This window comes from Myxine glutinosa, chromosome 2, assembly GCF_964187855.1.
Source record: "Myxine glutinosa chromosome 2, kmMyxGlut1.1, whole genome shotgun sequence".
NCBI lineage: Eukaryota > Metazoa > Chordata > Myxini > Myxiniformes > Myxinidae > Myxine > Myxine glutinosa.
Genome location: NC_136262.1, coordinates 138028646 through 138053065, shown reverse-complemented (window position 1 = coordinate 138053065; position 24420 = coordinate 138028646). Strand labels below are relative to the sequence as shown.

Below are 24420 nucleotides of genomic sequence, written 5' to 3'. Positions count from 1 at the left end.
ACCGAGCTGAGAGCCAGGTTTCATGGTGGTTGGGTGGTGAGGCCTGGAAGTATTCACTACATGGACGAATTTAGGAACGTGGAGTTCACGGGTTAATCCGTGTAGGAATCTTGGCTCGGTTGCAGTGAGCAATCAGTGCTTCCAACTCTTCTCTTGATCATAAAAATCGTAATCACGGTTGTAGAGTTGAGTGCTGTAGTCACGTGAGTAGCGGTCCCCATCTCGGCTACCACCGTAATAGTCATCCCGCCGAGAGCTGCCAAAACTGCGCTGCTGCTGCTGGGAGCCTCCATAGTAATCACGACTGCGGCCGCCACCAAAACTACTACTCCCACCCCGGGAGCCATAGCCACCCCTGAAACTACCTCCACGTTTTCCTCCTCTGTAGCCACCGCGACACCCATGGCCTGCCTTCTCTACTGTGATGGTCCGACCATCCAAATCCTTGCCATTCAAATCCTTTTCTGCATCTTTGGCGTCCTTTGTGTTTTCAAACGTGACAAAGCCAAACCCTCTCGACTTTTGCGTCTCCCTGTCTTTTATCAGCAGCACTTCCAAGAATGGTCCATATTTGCCTAAGATAGAGTCCAGTACATCTTTACTTGTGTCAAATTTCAGTCCACCTACAAAGAGTTTGCCAACATTGCCTCCATCCATCACTTGTGTGTGCTGACACTTAGTTTCAGGGTACTCGACAAGAAGTCACTGTGCAAAGCGTGACGTAAGTACCTTCTCCTTCTCTTCAGAGCACTTTCTACACATAGCACGAGTCGCGGCACAGGATGGAAAGATACCCGGAATCTCCTGCTCTAACTGTGCGATGTTATTTTCCATACTAGGCTTTTCAACAAACATCGGATTACCAGAAACTCGACCACCGGCCAAATCATTCCCGATAACAAAAGAGATTCCCTCTACAGGAAGAGTGGCTTGTAAACCTACGGTGACCATCCTGACACCAAATCAGACTTCAAATGGATGACATGAAGTGGAGCTTTAACATAGCCACGAACCCCCTGTAAAAGAACACTAACACCAGTTGCCGTCTTCTCTGACAATGGCAAAATGCCTTCAAGCATCAAAGATTGATGTGCTCCTGTGTCCCTCAATACCCTAACAGGTCTCTGGTTCATTAAGTCTCCATCCAGTGACACAAACCCCTCTGAAATAAAAGGTTTGTAACCCTCTTGAACAAGGTCGTTCTGTGATGCCGTAACTTAGGCATGGGAACGTTCACAAGGCACTGTCCTCCAAGGACGATTTCTCGCATTGGCCAATGCATTCGGAGTTGTACTTGTCTGACTCCGCTCCTGATTTTTCCTTTTCAGGGCATAACATTGGGACATCAAATGCCCAGGTTTCTTGCAAAAAGCGCAAGGAGGCCCGGAGGAAAAACTCGTGGTCTGCCTCGGGCCCCCCGGAATATAAGTCTGTCTTGGAACTGTAGTCTTCTGATCCCTAAATGTCGCGGTATCAGATTTGTCCTCATAGTCATCTCCAGGCCGCCTCCATGAATATTTGTTCTCCGCACCTGATTTACCATAACTCCCCTGGCTAACTCTAGGTGGGAAGTTAGGTTTGTGGAACCTGTGTGTCAAGGCATAGTCATCTGCCATGGTTGCTGCTTCATACAACTCTGGTACTTTCTTTTCATCCAGATGTACTTTAATGTCCGCGTGGACACACTGTTTGAATTCCTCCACCAAGATAAATTGTCGCAACAGTTTGAAGTCTTTCCCAATCCCCTTCGAGTCACACCACCGATCAAACATGGTTTCCTTCATTCTGGCAAACTCCACATGGGTCTCACTCTCCCTCTTCCTGGTATTCCTGATTTTTTGCCGGTGAGCTTCAGGGACCAATTCATAGGCTTTGAAAATGGTTTTCTTCACCATCTCATGAACTGCACATTGGTCAATCGGTAAAGCCGAATAGATATCTTGAGCTTTACCCACCAAAACACTTTGCACTAACATAGTCCAGGACCCCACAGGCCATTTTAGCATTTGAGCCACTTTCTCAAAGTGTAAAAAAAACTTAGCTACCTCCTTTTCATTGAAGGGTGGAACTAGCTTCACATGCCTACCAACATCCCAAGTGTTCTGACGAGTTGTCGAACGAGCCGGCATGGATACTACTTCTCTCCGTTCTCCCATTCATTCCAGCTCCTTGAGTTTAAGTTCCTTCTGATACTCCATGTCACGTTCCTTTAACTTCCTTTCGGCTCTCCTTTCCTCTGCTCTTTCCCCTGCTCTTCTCTCTTCTTCAGCTCTCCTTTCCTCTGTTCTTCTCTCCTCGAGTTCTCATTCCTGTTCTACTCTTCTTTCCTCGAGTTCCCTTTCAGCTCTCCTTTCCTCTGCTCTTCTTTCCTCGGCTTTCCATTCCAACTCTTTTAACCTTTCCTGGCTCTGCAGTTGCATCTCCATTTTCCGGAGCTCCACATTTTCTTTTTCCTCGGGTAACCAATCCAAGGCTACCTCTTTCCATGTTCCTTATCCCACCAGAGATCCTACCACCAATGTCTCTATCTCTGCTTTCTTCATATGAGCTCGGACCTCCAAGTTAAAATGTTTGGCCAATATAAAGAGTTCTGATCTTTTTAACGCTTGGAACTGTGCCTCATTAGGGGACGCCGCAAACTTTTCTGCATCAAACACCATGGTGACTATTAGTTAACACCTGTTAACCTTCACACAAAAAAATTCAATTTTTTTTTTTTGAAAAATTTGGGAATGTTAGAAAAATTCCAAATTTGGGAATTTTGGGAATGTTAGGGAATTCAATCCCGGGCGAATGTTGGGGAAATCTATCCCGGACGAGGATGTTAGGGAATTATTCAATCCTGGACGAAATTTGGGAATTTTGTCAGCAAAGATGAGCCCCCAATTTCAATTTGGGCCAATTTTGGACGAGCCCCCAATTTCTACTTCTACGAGCCCCCAATTTCTATTCGATCCCAGACGAGCCCCCAATTTCTGTTATGGACTCCTCCTCAATCCCCCTGGTCACGGTGTACCTCCGAGCCCCGAGAGGAGTCACGGCAGAAAAATGTGTTATTCTGTATGTCAAAGATCAATGGTGAAGCCACACCAATTGTTACCAACCAACAAATATTGTATTAAGATCACACAAGAATAACAGTACAACAACAATAGTAATCAATTGTACAACCAATATATATTTCCTATGATGGTACCATCAGGTTCGTACAATATAACTCACTGTGCTCCAAGTGAGCGAAAAGAAGAAGATTCCCAATGTCTCTAATCCCGGCTTCAAGCCAAAGTTGATTCCGGCTTCAAGCCCAAGTCGATCCGCTCCAGCGATCGTCAGAACGATGTCCAATCGAGACCAGAATCCCGTTCGGATGACAGTCACAGTCACGCGGCCAAAGCTGCGCAAAGGTGCCCTCAAGGCGACTGGGAAATCCTAAGGCGCCCTCCAGGCGACTGGGAAATCACACCCTCAGGTATGGACACTCCACGGCTCACAGTAGGGGAACCGCAAATTAACCTTCAAATGCCACGTTGCACACACACACACACACACACACCAGATTAACGTCTGAATGTGGTGAAAATGGTTGAAGCGAGATGAAACTTTGAGCGAAGCGCCAGTCCTGCGTGAGTCAAAATGGCCGACGGCCCGGTCTCTTGGCGTAACAGCACGATGATGATGACAATGATTCTCTTCAGAATCCACCGCAAAACCTGTCACGCAGGTTGATCTGTCACAGCGATAACAACTCTGTCGCAGGAATCCCTTTCCTGGGAAACCCAAAGTTCACTCGTGACTCTCGTTCGTCAACGTTCGCTCAGACCTCAAAGCAGCTTGGCTTTCTTGTCGAACTCACTCGCTCCGCCTTCTTTTCCTCCTCTTCCTCTTCGTCGTCGGCCGGTTCCCGATTCGGTTTCCTGTTTCTTTTAAATATTAACTTTTTTACCTTCTGGAAACAGTAACCTCTATCTCCCTTAAATGACAACAATAATAGTACATGGAATCAAAAATGTTTACAGTGGATGAAAACCACAACAACGGAAGTGACGAATCCGTATATATATACAGTGGAACCTTGACTTACGAGTGCCCCAACTTACGAGTTTTTCGAGATACGAGCCGTCGCTCCGGCGGTTTATTGCTTTGAGATGCGAGCCGAGATCCGAGTTACGAGCTTTCGCCACCCGGTCACGTGGTTATCTTGCCGTTCAAGTACAGTATCTCTGTCGTATAGCGCTGCATTTTAGTTTTCGCATTTCGGTTATTTTGAGTTTACGCCGCCAGGTGGGTTCCGGTCACGTGGTTATCTTGCCGTGCACGTACAGTACGTATCTCTGTCGTATATCGCTGCATTTTTTTTTTCGCATTTTGGTTATTTCGAGTTCACGCCGCCAGGTGGGTTCTGGTCACGTGGTTATCTTGCCGTGCACGTACAGTACGTATCTCTGTCGTATAGCGCTGCATTTTTTTTCTTCGCATTTTGGTTATTTCGAGTTCACGCCGCCAGGTGGGTTCTGGTCACGTGGTTATCTTGCCGTGCACGTACAGTACGTATCTCTGTCATATAGCGCTGCATTTTTTTTTTCGCATTTTGGTTATTTCGAGTTCACGCCGCCAGGTGGGTTCTGGTCACGTGGTTATCTTGCCGTGCACGTACAGTACGTATCTCTGTCGTATAGCGCTGCATTTTTGTTTTCGCATTTTGGTTATTTCGAGTTCACGCCGCCAGGTGGGTTCTGGTCACGTGGTTATCTTGCCGTGCAAGTACAGTACGTATCTCTGTCGTATAGCGCTGCATTTTTTTTTTTCGCATTTTGGTTATTTCGAGTTCACGCCGCCAGGTGGGTTCTGGTCACGTGGTTATCTTGCCGTGCAAGTACAGTACGTATCTCTGTCGTACAGCGCTGCATTTTTTTTTTCGCATTTTGGTTATTTCGGAAAATTTCTTAGTTTTAACCATGGGGCCTAAGAAAGTGAGTGGCAAGTGCAGTGCTGAGAAGAAGAAGAGGATGATGTGCTTGGATATAAAACACGCAATCGTCGAAAAACATGAGCGAGGTGTCGAGGAGGACGTATATAACGGCAGAGGAGAAGAGCATGCCAGGCCACAACTTGTTCAGAATGCCGGCGATAACTCGCCTTCTCTTTGTGGAAAACACGGTGAGATCCTTAACATCCAACAACTAATGGGACGCAAACGGGGCGCCCAGTTTAGCGGTACACACATTGATGAATCACCCTGCCTGTGATTCACCCATGACAGGTTATAGCTGGGTCGGGATTCAAACCCAGGCTGGACAGTTTAGACTTTAGAGTCAAGTGTGCGTACCTCCAGTCCAGGCCATCCTGCCAACTTGTATGCTGCATACAGGTGAAATATAAAGCGCGAGATATTTTTATATATACTGTATATTTAAAAAAAAATTGGTGTGGTTTTTGGCGGGCTGGAACGGATTAATAGCATTTCAATGCATTTCAATGGGGAAATTTGATTTGAGATACGAGCAATTTGAGTTACGAGCTCGGTCACGGAACGAATTAAACTCGTAAGTCAAGGTTCCACTGTATATATATATATATATATATATATATATATATATATATATATATATATATATATATATATATATATATATATATATATATATATACAGTGCATTCAGAAAGTATTCAAACTTCACTTTTTTCAAACTTCACTTCACTATCCCTTCACTTTTTTCACACTTTGTTATGTTGCAGCCTTATGCTGAAATCGTTGAAATTCATTTTTTTCTCTCATCAATCTACACTCAATACCCCATAATGACAAAGAGAAAACAGGCTTTTAGAAAGTTTTGCAAATTTATGAAAAATAATAAACTGAAATATCACATTTACATAAGTATTCAGACCCTTTGCTATGACACAATGATGGGAGTCCACCTGTGGTAAATTAAATTGATTGGACATGATTTGGAAAGGCACACACCTGTCTATATAAGGTCTCACAGCTGACAATGCATATCAGAGCAAAAACGAAGCCATGAGGTCGAAGGAACTGTCTGCAGAGCTCAGAGACAGCATTGTGTCGAGGCACAGACCTGGCGAACCCTACAAAAAAAAATTCTGCTGCATTGCAGGTTCCCAAGAGCACAGTGGCCTCCATAATTCTTAAATGGAAGAAGTTTGGAACAACCAGGACTCTTCCTAGAGCTGGCCGCCTGGCCAAACTGAGCAATCGGGGGAGAAGGGCCTTGGTAATAGAGGTGACCAAGAACCCGATGGTCACTCTGGCTGAGCTCCAGAGATCCTGTGTGGAGATGGGAGAAACCTCCAGAAGGACAACCATCACTGCAATACTCCACCGATCTGGGCTTTAGGGCAGAGTGGCCAGATGGAAGCCTCTCCTCAGTGAAAGATACATGAAATTGACTTGATACGAACCTGCCCCAAATCCAGAAGTGAACAGATGACGACAATGGGCTGGTTTGATACATGTCAATATAATCGTGATTTAACACAGTATAATACCCGATTTATGAAAAAATATTTATTTATTTTATTATCGTATTAATATATGATTGGAATGATGCTGTTTGGAATGGAAATACAGATATTGAAGATAAATATTAGTCAGGTTCAGTATGTTCAGATTTAAAGTTTCGTTGGATTTTTTGGGGGATTTGGAAAACTATATATTTTTGGAAACTATATTGTATAGTCAGTCAGAAAACCAATGTTGCTATTTGCACAGACTCCTGTATGGCGGCCATCTTGGATTTTCAAAATTGCTGCCGTAGAACTAATTTTTCTCAATATCTCAGCTTCTAAATAACATAGAGCTTTGATTCTAACGGCTAAACATACTATTTCAAGGGCCCCGAATCCAATGGTAACAAGTTCGATAAGCTAGACATGACCATAGAGCTCCTATGTGGCGGCCATCTTGGATTTTTCAAACTGGCCACCGTAAAATTGATGTTTCTCAATATCTCAGCTTCTAAACAAAATAAAGCTTTGATTCTAATGGCTAAACATACATTTTCAAGGGCCCCGAATCCAATGGTAACAAGTTCGATAAGCTAGACATGACCATAGAGCTCCTATGTGGCAGCCATCTTGGATTTTTCAAACTGGCCGCCGTAAAATTGATGTTTCTCAGGATCTCATCTTCTAAATAGAGCTTCTAAATTCATCTCTAACAATGCCAATGCTAGACAGAGATTCTTCATGGTTACACCAGAATAATCACCCCTGTCAAAAGACTTCAAGAGTCAGTTTGGCCTGGAAGGTGACAAGGTCACAGAACATCATGACCTTGGTCCAAGTGCAGTCAAGAGGGAGCATGAAGCAATCAACAAGATCAAGGCTGCGATACTGAGTCACGGGAATCCATTTGACACTGAAGGTGACAAGCTGCACAATGTGATAACGAATGCTTACATCCCAGAGGAGTATGTACCACAGATCTTGAACATTGATGTCACTGGTCAGAAGTTGTATGAAGACTATGTGTCGGAGCATATCAATGGAGATGTTAGCCTCTGGGCACCAGTCAAGAAGGAGAACAACAAGATGTTCACGTCTGGGAACAAGAGAACCACAGTGAAACTCAGAGACAGGACTGTGGATCTGAAGGAGACTAAGGAACTGTACGGAAGGCTCATGGTCCTTGCCAAGTCAAACAGAGACGTCAACCAGAAATATGCCATCGGAAATTACGAGTTCACTGTGACACCAAGAGCACTGTTCACTCCAGATGGGACAATTCTTCCATGCACTGACAAGTCGAAGTTAATTCATCTCCTCGACAAGTTAGCAAGAGCAGAAATTCACCCCGAAGATCAGCAGCAGACACCAGCTGCAAGTGTTCTACAAGAAGATCCAATGGACACAAGAACTATGGCATCCACATCTAGTAAACCTACAAGTCGGAAGATTGCACTGGTGGATGGGATGGTACTTGTGCATAAGCTGACAAAGAAACCAGCCACTGTAGTGAAAGTCAACGATCTGGGTGAATGCTTCAATGACAGACTCATGTCTCTAACAAAAGATTGTGATGAGATCATACTGGTCTTTGACACGTACAAAAACGATTTTCTGAAGAGTGCTACCAGGGCTAAAAGAAGGCAAGGAAAGGCTTCAGTACAGTATCAAGTCAGAGATGACACCAACATCAAACACATCCCAATGAGCAGATTCCTTTCTCATGACAAAACAAAGGCTGATCTGACTGACTATCTGGCAGCGAAAACTCTAGAATACAACAGTCACTCATCCAAGTTGATCATCACGTCTGCTTCAGGGCGTACTAGGAGCAACAGTGACCTGCTCTTCGAGGACAACAACTATGAAGAAGTTGACACCCTGTTCATCCACCAGGCCGTGCTGGCATCCCAGCGAAACCCACATGATGCGCAGTTGGTGTTCTTCTCTCCCGACACAGATGTCCTGGTACTAGTCATAGCAAACTATGACCTACTGCTGAGGAATACATCCATTTCCATGGCCTCTGGAATACTTCAAATAGAGCTACTGTGGACAGCTCTAGGGGTCGAAAGAGCAAAGGTGTTGCCAGCCTTTCATGCTTTCACAGGGGCAGACAACACTGGGAGGTTCTCTCGAATAGGCAAAGCAACCTGGCTGCATGTCTACCTCAAAGCAAGTGAAGATGTCATAGACACCGTGCGAATGCTTTCAGATGCAACTGAAGTGACGGAGGACATGTTGTCCACACTAGCTAACTTTGTATGCGCTGCTTACTCTCCAAATGGCATCCACATCGACAGCATCCCCGAACTACGATGGTATCTCTTTTGCAAACACATGGCAGAAAGTGACAGGCTTCCTTCTACTCTTGGAGCTCTCAAGCAGCACATCCTTAGAGTCCATATCCAAGCCAGAGTGTGGGGTCAGGCAAGCATTGCTCAACAGGATCCTCAGCTGAATCCCCTGCAAAACGGCTTTTACAAAGACACGGATGGACAAGTGAAACCAACCACAACTGAGGAGCCTCCAGCCCCCAAGGCCATCATTCAAATGGTTAGATGTCAGTGCAAAACAGACTGTTCCTCATCTAGATGTTCCTGCAGAACAAACAACTTGGCTTGTACAGACCTTTGTCAGTGTGACATCCAGTGCCAAAATGATGAGGACTCTCAAGATGTGATGAACGAAAGCGATGATGAGGATGATGATGACTTTACTCAATGATGAATCAAAGCTCTGTGCTCTTTAGAAGGTGAGTTACATCAAGTTTACGCCAGCCAGTTTGAAAAATCCAAGATGGCCGCCACATAGGAGCTCTATGGTCATGTCTAGCTTATCGAACTTGTTACCATTGGATTCGGGGCCCTTGAAAATGTATGTTTAGCCGTTAGAATCAAAGCTTTATGTTGTTTAGAAGCTGAGATATTGAGAAAAATTAGTTCTATGGCGGCAATTTTGAAAATCCAAGATGGCCGCCATACAGGAGTCTGTGCAAATAGCAACATTGGTTTTCTGACTGACTATACAATATAGTTTCCAAAAATATATAGTTTTCCAAATCCCCCAAAAATTCCAACGAAATTACATAGTGAACCTGACTATATTGAGGGTTTCTACTTTCTTACCGTGACATTCGCGGATTCGCCACATGCAGATTCGCCATTGACTGGGGAGAGAACCATTCAGACGGGTACGTTTTTTGCTCATGTCTTTCACGAACCCGCTGTCAATGCCTGACGTTGACTGAAGGTGGCACAGGAATGTGGAATTCATTGGTTTATCGTTTCCCATATGCCGTTTCCACATTGTTAGTTTGCTTTTGGCTTCATGCACGGGTACCTTGCTAGTACATATACACTACATGACCAAAAGTATGTCGACATACACCTTTCTAATTCGTGGATTCGGCTGTTTCAGCCACACCTATTGCTGACAGGTATATATAATCAAGCACACAGCCATGCAATCTCCATAGACAAACATTGGCAGTAGAATGGGCCGTACTGAAGAGCTCAGTGACATTCAACGTGACACCGTCATAGGATGCCAACTTTCCAACAAGTCAGTTCATCAAATTTCTGCCCTGCTGGAGCTGCCCTGGTAAACTGTATGTGCTGTTATTGTGAAGTGGAAACGTCTTGGAGCAACAACAGCTCAGCTGCAAAGTAGCAGGCCACACAAGCTCACAGAATGGGACCGCCAAGTGCTGAAGCGTGTCGAGCGTAAAAATTAGTCTGTCCGCTGTAGCAACACTCGCTACTGAGTTCCAATCTGCCTCTGGAAGCAACATCAGCACAACAACTGTTCATCGTAAGCTTCATGAAATGGGTTTCCATGGCCGAGCAGCCGCACACAAGCCTAAGATCACCATGCGCAATGCCAAGTGTCGGCTGGAGTGGTGTAAAGCTCGCCGCCATTGGACTTTGGAGCAGTGGAAACGCCTCTCTGGAGTGATGAATCACGCTTCACCATCTGGCAGTCTGATGGACGAATCTGGGTTTGGCAGATGCCAGGAGAACGCTACCTGCCCGAATGCATAGTGCCAACTGTAAAGTTTGGTGGAGGAGGAATAATGGTTTGGGGCTGTTTTTCATGGTTCAGGATTGGCCCCTTAGTTCCAGTGAAGGGAAATCTTGACGCTACAGTATACAATGCCATTCTAGATGATTGTGTGCTTCCAACGTTGTGGCAACAGTTTGGGGAAGGCCCTTTCCCGTTTCAGCATGACAATGCCCCCGTGCACAAATTTAGGTCCATACAGAAATGGTTTGTCGAGATCGGTATGGAAGAACTTGACTGGCCTGCACAGAGCCCTGGCCTCAACCTCATCGACCACCTTTTGGATGAATTGGAACGCCGACTGCGAGCCAGGCCTAATCGCCCAACATCAGTGCCTGACCTCACTAATGCTCTTGTGGCTGAATGGCGTCAAATCCCCGCAGCAATGTTCGAACATCTCATGGAAAGCCTTCCCAGAAGATTGGAGGCTGTTATAGCAGCAAAGGGGGAGACCACCTCCATATTAATGCCCATGATTTTGGAATGAGATGTGCGATGTTCGGGTGTCTACATACATTTGGTCATGTAGTGTATATACAGTCGTACGGACAATTCACTATAAGTTGTTAATAATAGCGCAGGCTCTGATTGGTCAAATGGTGTCCTGCGTCGAAGTTCCGTGTGAGGGACACAATTAATTTATTTATTCATATTAAACAGTAATTGGAAAAAATAAATTCACCTGGATCCATAGGTCTTTTTGAAAGACTTACATGCGAATTATAAACCCTTCAAGTGCCTCAAGTACCAATCGTGGCTATGATAGGAAGAAGAATAAAAATTAAAAAATAATTCACACAAAATGTCGGATGAACAATTTTATTTTCGAAGTTTACAAATGTGTGGTCCATCACCAATCAGCTGCCTATCACTTGCACAAGCCAGCCGTTCCTAAGCAACCGTTTTAATGGAGTGCTTAAGCGACTTGGCGAGGGCTCCACAAAGTGAGTGCGGTGGCAATGGGCGTTCGTTGCATTTTGATGACGTCATTTCCTTTAAAAAGTATACATTTCGCAAAGAACGGAAGAATCCATAGGATGAACCATCGTCTGCTTCTATATGTATTCCTGTATTTCCGTCGTCTTGTTTAACTATTTTTTCACCAATAAACAGATTTTAAAAACATTCTGAATGTGACAGAAACAACAACGCCGGCGCTGCCACCACCAAGGCAAATATACACCACAAGCACAATAACGTAAAACACCAATAACAACCGACACCATCACCTGCTTTACAAGATTCTCCTGAGAATTTCCTTCAGCGAAAAGCTACTTGATATTTATTTTGAAGAAAGATAAATTGACGAGATATTTCGGAACGATTAATAATTATTTTACAGATTATTATTATCATTATTATATAAATTACATATGATCGCAAAGGTGGGAAATTGCGATGGAAACAAAGATATCCAAATAATGTGACCTTACATACAGTAGTAGACTGAAATATAGTCGTGAAAAGGAAAAAGCAAACTGAAGGATTACACAAGCGCCATTCAGAATGAGTCGAGGAAGAAGATTCTCCGCAAGAAGAGCAAGGGGAAACATGGCGAGCGGTTTTAGTGAGGCTTTCGATCGGCGTCTTCAATCTCTTACGAATACCATGGACAGCATTCAAGGCTTGTCCGCCTGGATTATTGAGCATAAGCAAAGGAGCTCACGAATCGTTGAACGTTGGATCAAGTGCGTGAGGAAATGTAAGCATCATCGAATTGATTGTTTGCACTTTATTGTATGTTATGTAGGCCTAGCTTTAGACTTTTCCTTCGTGTTTACTTTTTCCTCGCATTCATTTTGTTTTGAACGTGTCCTCTTAAAAGCAATGAAAGTAAAATTAGTTTCCCTTATTACTTGCGTCTTGATGTATTCTCAAGACCTCTTTCTTGAACACTGACGTCACTTGTCAACCTGTGCAGCAGCGCGCCAGGTGTTCACAGCGCACCTTCGCTAAAGCTGCCCCCTCCCGAAATTACGTGAGCCCTCCCCTCTTGTCTTTGGTTGCATCCCTTTCCCAATTTCCAGAGCATTGTCCTCACCACTTCCTTTCCACTCACCCTGAGGTCTTCTCCTCTCTTTCCGCTGTGCCCCCACCTGATGCTTGCCTATCCCCCCCCATCTGATACTTGCCCCCCACCCCACCCGATGTTTGCCCCCCACCCCACCCGATGTTTGCCCCCCACCCCACCCGATGTTTGCCCCCCACCCCACCCGATGTTTGCCCCCCACCCCACCCGATGTTTGCCCCCCACCCCACCCGATGTTTGCCCCCCACCCCACCCGATGTTTGCCCCCCACCCCACCCGATGTTTGCCCCCCACCCCACCCGATGCTTGCCCCCCACCCCACCCGATGCTTGCCCCCCACCCCACCCGATGCTTGCCCCCCACCCCACCCGATGCTTGCCCCCCACCCCACCCGATGCTTGCCCCCCACCCCACCCGATGCTTGCCCCCCACCCCACCCGATGCCTGCCCCTCGCCCCACCCGATGCCTGCCCCCCACCCCACCCGATGCTTGCCCCCCGCCCCACCCGATGCTTGCCCCTCGCCCCACCCGATGCTTGCCCCCCGCCCCACCCGATGCTTGCCCCCCGCCCCACCCGATGCTTGCCCCCCGCCCCACCCGATGCTTGCCCCCCGCCCCACCCGATGCTTGCCCCCCGCCCCACCCGATGCTTGCCCCCCGCCCCACCCGATGCTTGCCCCCCGCCCCACCCGATGCTTGCCCCCCGCCCCACCCGATGCTTGCCCCCCGCCCCACCCGATGCTTGCCCCCCGCCCCACCCGATGCTTGCCCCCCGCCCCACCCGATGCTTGCCCCCCGCCCCACCCGATGCTTGCCCCCCGCCCCACCCGATGCTTGCCCCCCGCCCCACCCGATGCTTGCCCCCCGCCCCACCCGATGCTTGCCCCCCGCCCCACCCGATGCCTGCCCCTCGCCCCACCCGATGCCTGCCCCCCGCCCCACCCGATGCTTGCCCCCCGCCCCACCCGATGCTTGCCCCCCGCCCCACCCGATGCTTGCCCCCCGCCCCACCCGATGCTTGCCCCCCCGCCCCACCCGATGCTTGCCCCCCGCCCCACCCGATGCTTGCCCCCCGCCCCACCCGATGCTTGCCCCCCGCCCCACCCGATGCTTGCCCCCCGCCCCACCCGATGCTTGCCCCCCGCCCCACCCGATGCTTGCCCCCCGCCCCACCCGATGCTTGCCCCCCGCCCCACCCGATGCTTGCCCCCCGCCCCACCCGATGCTTGCCCCCCGCCCCACCCGATGCTTGCCCCCCGCCCCACCCGATGCTTGCCCCCCGCCCCACCCGATGCTTGCCCCCCGCCCCACCCGATGCTTGCCCCCCGCCCCACCCGATGCTTGCCTCCCCACCCGATGCTTGTCTCCCCACCCGATGCTTCTCTCCCCACCCGATGCTTGTCTCCCCACCCGATGCTTGTCTCCCCACCCGATGCTTGTCTCCCCACCCGATGCTTGTCTCCCCACCCGATGCTTGTCTCCCCACCCGATGCTTGTCTCCCCACCCGATGCTTGTCTCCCCACCCGATGCTTGTCTCCCCACCCGATGCTTGTCTCCCCACCCGATGCTTGTCTCCCCACCCGATGCTTGTCTCCCCACCCGATGCTTGTCTCCCCACCCGATGCTTGTCTCCCCACCCGATGCTTGTCTCCCCACCCGATGCTTGTCTCCCCACCCGATGCTTGTCTCCCCACCCGATGCTTGTCTCCCCACCCGATGCTTGTCTCCCCACCCGATGCTTGTCTCCCCACCCGATGCTTGTCTCCCCACCCGATGCTTGTCTCCCCACCCGATGCTTGTCTCCCCACCCGATGCTCGTCTCCCCACCCGATGCTCGTCTCCCCACCTGATGCTCGTCTCCCCACCTGATGCTCGTCTCCCCACCTGATGCTCGTCTCCCCACCTGATGCTCGTCTCCCCACCTGATGCTCGTCTCCCCACCTGATGCTCGTCTCCCCACCTGATGCTCGTCTCCCCACCTGATGCTCGTCTCCCCACCTGATGCTCGTCTCCCCACCTGATGCTCGTCTCCCCACCTGATGCTCGTCTCCCCACCTGATGCTCGTCTCCCCACCTGATGCTCGTCTCCCCACCTGATGCTCGTCTCCCCACCTGATGCTCGTCTCCCCACCTGATGCTCGTCTCCCCACCTGATGCTCGTCTCCCCACCTGATGCTCGTCTCCCCACCTGGTGCTCGTCTCCCCACCTGGTGCTCGTCTCCCCACCTGGTGCTCGTCTCCCCACCTGGTGCTCGTCTCCCCACCTGGTGCTCGTCTCCCCACCTGGTGCTCGTCTCCCCACCTGGTGCTCGTCTCCCCACCTGATGCTCGTCTCCCCACCTGGTGCTCGTCTCCCCACCTGGTGCTCGTCTCCCCACCTGATGATTGCCCCCCGCCTGATGCTTGCCCCCCGCCTGATGCTTGCCCCCCGCCTGATGCTTGCCCCCCACCTGATGATTGCCCCCCCACCTGATACTTGCCCCCCACCCCACCTGATGCTTTCCCCCCACCCCACCTGATGCTTTCCCCCCACCCCACCTGATGCTTTCCCCCCACCCCACCTGATGCTTTCCCCCCACCCCACCTGATGCTTTCCCCCCACCCCACCTGATGCTCTCCCCCCACCCCACCTGATGCTTTCCCCCCACCCCATCTGATGCTTTCCCCCCACCCCATCTGATGCTTTCCCCCCACCCCATCTGATGCTTTCCCCCCACCCCATCTGATGCTTGCCCCCCACCACCTGATGATGTCCTCCCACCACCTGATGCTTGCCCCACCCCACCTGATGCATGCCCCACCCCACCTGATGCTTGCCCCACCCCACCTGATGCTTGCCCCACCCCACCTGATGCTTGCCCCACTCCACCTGATGCTTTCCCCACCCCACCTGATGCTTCCTCCCACACCTGATGCTTGCCTACGCCCCACCCCACCTGATGCTTGCCTACCCCCACCCCACATGATGCTTGCCTACCCACCTCCCCTCTCACCCCATCTGATGCTTGCCAACCCCCCCCCACCCCCCCCATCCCACCTGATGCTTGCCTAGCCATGCCCTCACACCAGAGTCTTGCGTCTGCATACCTCCCCAACCTACCTGGAGGTTTACCTCCCGAACCTACCTGGAGGTTTACCTCCCCAACCTACCTGGAGGTTTACCTCCCCAACCTACCTGGAGGTTTACCTCCCCAGCCTACATGGAGGTTTACCTCCCCAGCCTACCTGGAGGTTTACCTCCCCAACCTACCTGGAGGTTTTCCCCTCCAACCTACCTGGAGGTTTTCCTCCCCAACCTACCTGGAGGTTTTCCTCCCCAACCTACCTGGAGGTTTTCCTCCCCAACCTACCTGGAGGTTTTCCTCCCCAACCTACCTGGAGGTTTTCCTCCCCAACCTACCTGGAGGTTTTCCTCCCCAACCTACCTGGAGGCTTTCCTCCCCAACCTATCTGGAGGTTTTCCTCCCCAACCTATCTGGAGGTTTTCTTCCCCAACCTACCTGGAGGTTTTCCTCCCCAACCTACCTGGAGGTTTTCCTCCCCAACCTACCTGGAGGTTTTCCTCCCCAACCTACCTGGAGGTTTGCCTCCCCAACCTACCTGGAGGTTTTCCTCCCCAACCTACCTGGAGGTTTTCCTCCCCAACCTACCTGGAGGTTTTCCTCCCCAACCTACCTGGAGGTTTTCCTCCCCAACCTACCTGGAGGTTTTCCTCCCCAACCTACCTGGAGGTTTTCCTCCCCAACCTACCTGGAGGTTTTCCTCCCCAACCTACCTGGAGGTTTACCTCCCCAACCTACCTGGAGGTTTTCCTCCCCAACCTACCTGGAGGTTTTCCTCCCCAACCTACCTGGAGGTTTTCCTCCCCAACCTACCTGGAGGTTTTCCTCCCCAACCTACCTGGAGGTTTTCCTCCCCAACCGACCTGCAGGTTTTCCTCCCCAACCTACCTGGAGGTTTTCCTCCCCAACCTACCTGGAGGTTTTCCTCCCCAACCTACCTGGAGGTTTTCCTCCCCAACCTACCTGGAGGTTTTTCCTCCCCAACCTACCTGGAGGTTTTTCCTCCCCAACCTACCTGGAGGTTTTTCCTCCCCAACCTACCTGGAGGTTTTTCCTCCCCAACCTACCTGGAGGTTTTCCTCCCCAACCTACCTGGAGGTTTTCCTCCCCAACCTACCTGGAGGTTTTCCTCCCCAACCTACCTGGAGGTTTTCCTCCCCAACCTACCTGGAGGTTTTCCTCCCCAACCTACCTGGAGGTTTTCCTCCCCAACCTACCTGGAGGTTTTCCTCCCCAACCTACCTGGAGGTTTTCCTCCACAACCTACCTGGAGGTTTTCCTCCACAACCTACCTGGAGGTTTTCCTCCACAACCTACCTGGAGGTTTTCCTCCCCAACCTACCTGGAGGTTTTCCTCCCCAACCTACCTGGAGGTTTTCCTCCCCAACCTACCTGGAGGTTTTCCTCCCCAACCTACCTGGAGGTTTTCCTCCCCAACCTACCTGGAGGTTTTCCTCCACAACCTACCTGGAGGTTTTCCTCCACAACCTACCTGGAGGTTTTCCTCCACAACCTACCTGGAGGTTTTCCTCCCCAACCTACCTGGAGGTTTTCCTCCCCAACCTACCTGGAGGTTTTCCTCCCCAACCTACCTGGAGGTTTCCCTCCCCAACCTACCTGGAGGTTTCCCTCCCCAACCTACCTGGAGGTTTCCCTCCCCAACCTACCTGGAGGTTTCCCTCCCCAACCTACCTGGAGGTTTCCCTCCCCAACCTACCTGGAGGTTTCCCTCCCCAACCTACCTGGAGGTTTCCCTCCCCAACCTACCTGGAGGTTTCCCTCCCCAACCTACCTGGAGGTTTCCCTCCCCAACCTACCTGGAGGTTTCCCTCCCCAACCTACCTGGAGGTTTTCCTCCCCAACCTACCTGGAGGTTTTCCTCCCCAACCTACCTGCAGACCTTAATGTGGAGGTTCCTCTCCTCCTCCTCCCTGACGTGGGGTTTCCTCTCCTTAACCACTCCAGTGTAGCTTTGGCTGTGCACCACCAAAGTTAGATGGAGGTTGTTTTCACCCCTGTTTGTATGTCTATGAACAAGATATCCCAAAAAGTTGTGGATGGATTCGGACGAAATTTGGCAGATATGTAGTGTATGTGACAAGGACGAAATGATTAGATTTTGCTGAAGATCCCTATCCGGCGACTAGAAATTTTAAAGTGATTCTTCACCATTGGGAGATGGGGCCAAAAACAATACATAGCAGGATATCTAAAAAAAGTTATGGACGGATTTGGGCAAAACTTGGTGGAGAGGTTGGGTGTGTGACTAGGACGAATTGATTCCATTTTGGTGAAGATCTGAATGTGGATTTGGATACGAGAATAATTTAATTTTCAAGTGATTCTTCACCATTGAGAGATCGGGCGAAAAGCGATTATATAACATGATATTTAAAAATGTTATGGCTAAACTAGGTGGACGAGTTGGTTCGGTGACGATAACAAGCTGATTAGATTTTGGTTCAGGCCCAAATCCAGATCCGGCCAATCAGTGGGATCCAAAACATAAACTGTTCAACCTGGTAGAGGTATGCGCTCTACCAAGCTCAATTCTAAGAGTTGTTATTTGAAACGGCCTTCAAAAAACAACATGCTAAGCGACATACACGGCGTTTGTCCAAGGGGGGAATTAACACACCTTTGGGAGGAGGGATTGTGACCTTGTAAGAAAGGCACTACAAGCTATTTATACACCTTAACATAACATTATAATATGACATGTGACCTGTGACTGAACACACCCTTGGTTTCCTACCTTTCAGTTTAGTGTTACTGTTAAGCAGCTGTAGCGACTGTTTCCAAAGGTAATTGCACGCGTTTGTGGTTTATAATATGTTTACTTCTGGTAGGGGCCTTCCACGCAACGCCATGATAATTTATTTATACACCTTAACATGACACGGCCTTTGTTCAAGGAGGAAACAGCCCTTGGGGAGGGGGGATATTTTTAGTATTAATATTGTTTTGTAATAACATTCATATTATGCTATTGTTATTGGTGACAAGATTTATGTTTGTAGGGGGTAGGGATACTTTGGTCCAGGTAGAGTTTATAGATGAGTGTGCTCTGACTGTCGTGAAGAAGAAGAAGAAACCTCGATGTATCATAAGTAGGAAATTTGTGTGGACAGGATGTCGGGTAAGAAACGTAGAGCAGCAACGAAGGGTGGAAATGCAAATGGTTTGGTGGATGTGCGGAGTATCGTTGAGAGAGAGGAAGACAAATGATTAATTGCGAAAGATGATGGGAATAGAGCCTGTGATGGATGCTGTGAAGAGCAACAGGTTGAGATGGTTTGGTCATGTGTTGAGGAAGGATGAAAGTGACTGGTTGAGAAGAGTGATGGAAATGAATGTAGAAGGAAGTAGAGGACAGGGAAGACCGAGAAAGATTTGGCTGAAGGTGGTGGACGCAGAAATGCGGGCAAGGGGGTTAACAAGGGGAGATGCAGAAAATAGGGCCAAACGAGAAGATTGTCATGGAGCCGGCAAGGCTAACCTCCGCTCCAGCAGGGGAAATGGCCTTAAAATGCCTGTTGTTTGTTGGATGTCGGGTAAGCTTGTATCTTCGCCCCCATCAGAGGGGTGGGTCTTACTGATTAGCGAGGGATTTTGGGTAATTAATCCCCTGTTTGTAATTGCCTCTGTAATTTATTCCTCTATTCCTTATGACACCGCACTCGACACCGAGCCAGAAATCGCCTATTAAACACACTAATTAAAAACCAACCGGAAACCAGGCATGAAGCATTACCGTCGATAACACCGATTTGGTGAGTACAGAGGCACAAAAGCTCCGTGGAAACATGCCCAAAGAGCAGTGATTGGACAGGGATTTGATTGGCACAGGGGACTGGTAAGAAGGGACCATGGGATTGGTGAAGCAGACACTGATGACGTCAGAGCCGCGCGTACAAAAGACTTGGAACAGTGGACATTTTTCTTCTCGTTCTGGACTTTGTTAGCGAACGGTCGCATTTTGGCTCTCAACATCGACGCCCTTCTCGTTGCTTCTGATTCTGGATTCCATAGCGAACGGTCGCATTTTGCTCTCTTGCGCAAAGAGGATTCATCGTGAACGGCCGTGTTCCGAGATCTCGCTGGTGGTCGTGAGGAGAAAGAGCCGCGGACTGAGAGCTGCGGTTTCCCGCGTGTGGACGACGAAATAAGCATGGCTTGAAGAGCGAACTGTGCATGGGGGCCTGGTTTTTCCCGTCCACGCGCTTCGCGCCAACGTACGTGTGTTTCCTGCCAAGGCCTCCGACGATCTTTGACGATTCCTGACGAGATACACCAGCCGATTTGAGCTAAGTTCCCGACTAAATAACACATTTCTTTTCAGTTATTTTGTCCTTTGCCTGTGTTTGGGTCTGTTTGGGTGCGCTCCATTTAGGAATTGTAGTTTATTGATCGTGCATTTTCTTTGTGACTGGCAATTTCTTAATAAAGCCGACATTTTCTTGTACATTTTAAACGTGTCGGTTGAAATAATCATTGCAGGTTGATGGAGTGTCGGTGGGATCTGTGAAGTTAAGCGCTCTTCGGTCTCTCCCCCCACGCGTATTCTTGGCTCTATTATTTCTGAATGCCTCAGAGTTAAAGCCTGTTCGGAAATCCGTTTCCTTGGAGGATTTTAATCACCAGCAACCCGACAATATTGTTTTGTAATAACATTCATTTTATGCTGTTGTTATTGGTGTTATGAAGGGAAGCACAACTAGTCCCTCCCTTTATATAAGGGATTGTTTCTCTGTATGCAGCTTTAACATACAACAAACAACAACAGGCATTTTAAGGCCATTTTCCCTGCAAGAGCGGGGGTTAGCCTTGTGGTCCCCATGACAATCTTCTCCATTTTGTCCTATTTTCTGCATCTCCCCTTGTTAACCCCCTTGCCCGCATTTCTTCTTCGACCATCTTTAGCCAAGTCTTTCTCGGTCTTCCCCGTCCTCTACTTCCTTCAACATTCATTTCCATCACTCTTCTCAACCAGTCACTTTCATCCTTCCTGTTACGTGGTCCTCCCGGTAACTACCTGGTCTTGGTGACCCCCGGACCGTGGGAGGACTCCGCCAGAAAGATCTCTGATTTATACGCTTTCGTAGCGCAATCAATATGAAAGACACAATAATTCAAGTCAATAAGAAACCCCACACCAAGGATCCGGATTACTCGATAATATATTCCCCAATCAATCAACAACCATCAACAATCAATCACCAATATTACTAAGATGGCCATCTCGTATATTTCCCCCCTTTCCCCACTCACGACCCCTCAATGGTCACTGTCCCTCACAATGTCTCTGGGCCCCTCCAGACCAAGGTGAAGGTCGACGTCTCCGCACACGGGCGGTTGAACGAACCCCTGGCTGACGTGCTCCCAAACGTGCACGTCGCGTACCGGGAACAGCTGCTACAGCGCACACCTCCTTGCCAAGCAAAGCGGGCAAAGCGCGCGAGGCCCAAGGTGCGACCCGTACGCGTCCTTGTAGACGTGGAGGCGAACTGTGCCGGACGCTTGGTTCCGTGCACGAACCCACGGCAACTTGACGTGTAACCGGTAATTACCCCGCACAGGTAACTCCTCTCGCCAGACGGGCTTTCAACCGCAGCGTTCCCCACGCTGCTCAATATCGACACCACTCGCGTCGGAGCTGGGCGATGAAAAGAAGATGGCCGCTTTTCCCGGACCTTGTCCTCTTCTTTTCTTCCGGTTCACCATCCCGTTTCCGGTCTCCTGTTATCCAGAGCGCCTCTAACCATTTAACCACAACAACCTTTAATAGAATAAACATTAATAAGCAATGACCTGAATAGTAATTCACATAAATTCACAAAATCCGTACCACTTCCTCAACACATGACCAAACCATCTCAACCTGTTTCTCTTTACAGCATCCATCACAGTCTCTATTCCCATCATCCTTCGCAATTCAGCATTTGTCTTCCTCTCTCTCAACGATACTCCACACATCCACCCAACCATTTGCATTTCCACCCTTTCCAGCCTTAGATGCTGCTCTACATTCATTACCCATGTCTCACTCCCATAAATCATAACACTTCTCACACATGCACCATACACCTTTCCCTTCAGCTTCAACTACACTCCCCTCCTTGTCAGCACGCCACTCAGTTCCCGAAACGTCTTCCATGCACATCTCACTCCAGCAACCATTGCCGAGTCTGATCTACCTTCTCCATTCAGCATGTCTCCGAGGTAGCAAAATGTTTTCACACCTTCCAGCTTCACGCCTTTTCCAAGATCCAACTCAACATTTCCTCCATCTGCAGCTCCCTCTGTGCACACCTTTCATTTGAATGTAGCTGCCACACTGGTAAATGACCCTATCAGACCACTACATTTTTGATGAACCCACTCAGCGCACATTGTACATTGAATGGAGTTCACTCCGACACCCTTCCTGCACACAGCACATGGCCACTTCCCATTTCTTTCCACCTCACCACATGCTTTACCACTTGCCATCACCTTCGTCTTTCCGATATTCACCTTCAGACCTTTTGTCTCCATACATTCCTTCCACTTGTTCATCTTTTCCTTCAGTCCATCCATACTCACTTCCGCTTCCGGTCCGGTATGAAGAGGACGCAGGCGTCACATGCTCGCCGCTTCTTCGACCGGGCCACTGTCAGTTGCTTGGTTTTTTGGTGGTCGTGCGGATTTTTTGGCCATTGAGTCTGCCCTCTGCATAGCCCCGGCTCTGCTCCCTGCTTCGCCTGCCCGGCTCCTTCGCTTGCTCGCTGTTTCCTCGGGCACGCTCTCATGGGTTGTGACCATCGCAGCGGTTTGGTGGCGGTTTCCCGCCGTGATCTAGATTTGTAGCGGCGGCGGTCGATTGCCGCTGCATTTGCTGCTTTGCCGTGATCAACCTTGGCCTCATGATCGTCTCTTTGCTCCTGCCTGCCCTCCGCTTGGTCCCGGCTCTGCTCCTGGCTTCACCTACCTGGCTCCTTCGTTTCCTCGGGCCCGCTCCCGTGGGTTGGGACCATTGTTTCACCTCCTCAACCTTGGCCTCGTCTCGTCTCTCCGCTCCTGCCTGGCATGGCTTTGCGGTACTCCGCCGCAAGGCTCCTTCTGCTCAATACCCGCTCCACCCCATCATGCATCTCTGCCATCAAATCAAATGGACTCCGACGACGACCCAGGTACATTCACCGTGGCTCCGGTCGTAAGTTTGTATATTTGCAATCAGGTCACTCCATCCCCGTCCTCTGGTCGGCTCAGCGCACTCTCACTCTTCGGCCCAGCGCACCTGGTCACAGCAACGCACACGATCGCACCTCCTGCCTACGAGCCCTGGCTAAATCACCTGAATTCATCCCTGCTGTTCAAAACAACATCAAGCTCACCCTGTTCAACGCCCGGTCCCTCAACAACAAAAGCCTCATCCTGAACGAATACATCCTGGATAACAAACTGGACTTTCTCTGTCTCACCGAAACCTGGCAACAACTTCTGGACTACTACACACTCAACCTCACCACACCCAATGGATATTCCTACGTCAATAAACCACGCTCGGAGGGCCGAGGTTGTGGGATTTGCAGTTATCCACCGTCAGGACATCAGGACCAGCCTCATCCCCATCGCCTCATCCTCATCATTTGAACACCTGGCTTTTAAACTCTGGTCGCACGCAGTCAGTCATGGCTGTCGTCTACCGCCCTCCCAAACCACACCCATCATTCCTGTCTGACTTCTCCTACTTTCTGACCCAGCTATGTTCCCTGTCCCCCTCAATCCTCCTCCTTGGTGATTTCAATATCCACATGGACTCCACTGACTCCACAATAACCACTGACTTCACTGATTTACTCACCTGCTTTAACCTCACTGAACATGTCAACTTTCCTACCCATATCCGTGGTCACATTTTGGACCTTGTCTGCTCCACTGGATTAATTTTGCACTATCTCTCTGGCTCCGACCTCACCCTCTCTGACCACTTAGCTATCACTATGACCATCAACATCCCCACCCCAACACCAAGACATTATCGCACTATCAACTTCCGTGAGCTAAACGCTCTTTCACCTACCTCATTCTCATCCACCCTCTCTGAAAAAATGTCCACTGCTCCCTTCGTTGACCTCCACACCCCTTCCGACCTCACTGACTACTACAACCACACTCTCTCCTCCTGCCTTGACCAGCTTGCGCCTGTAAAAACCAAAACAGTTTCTTTCACCCATTCTGCTCCCTGGTTTACCCCTGAACTCCGCCTGATGAAAACTCGTGCTCGCCAACTTGAAAGACTCCGCAATAAAACAGGTCTCACAGTTCACTCCCAAGCCTACAAGGACCACCTACAACACTACAAAGATGCCCTCTCCTGCGCCCGCTCCGCCTACTACTCTCAAATTATCCACTCTGGCTCCGGAGACCCAAAAGCACTCTTCTCGACAATAAACAAACTCCTCCGCCCCCTGAACACCACCACCCAGTCATTCACAGTAGACAACTGCATCTCCTTCCTTTCTTTCTTCCAACGCAAAATTGACAACATCTACAACAGCTTGACCACCGCCGCACCCGCTCCCCCTCCAACCACCTGCCCCCCCTTGTCCTGCCATCCCCTGTCTCGGTTCTCCCCAATCTCCCCTACTGACCTCTCTGAACTCCTCATAGGAATGAAAACTGCCACCTGCACTCTTGACCCCATCCCCTCCAGCTTTGTCAAGGCCTCCCTCCCTGCTCTCTCTCCACTTATCATTGCAACAATAAACTCCTCCCTGTCTACAGGCATCGTCCCACCTTCCCTCAAAATTGCTGC

General features: G+C 49.7%; 1 protein-coding gene across 3 annotated transcripts in view; it reads left to right on the top strand.

The window, feature by feature from the left end:
• The first annotated feature begins 12052 nt into the window (after nt 1-12052).
• The window catches only part of RPRD2 (regulation of nuclear pre-mRNA domain containing 2), a 196737-nt gene continuing 184369 nt past the window's right edge, over nt 12053-24420 (top strand). For all 3 annotated transcript variants that reach the window (XM_078771718.1, XM_068107064.2, XM_068107063.2), the window contains exon 1: nt 12053-12229. In XM_078771718.1, the coding sequence (XP_078627844.1) occupies nt 12079-12229 (151 nt within the window). In that variant the 5' untranslated portion in view covers nt 12053-12078. The remainder of the gene's footprint in view (nt 12230-24420) is intronic.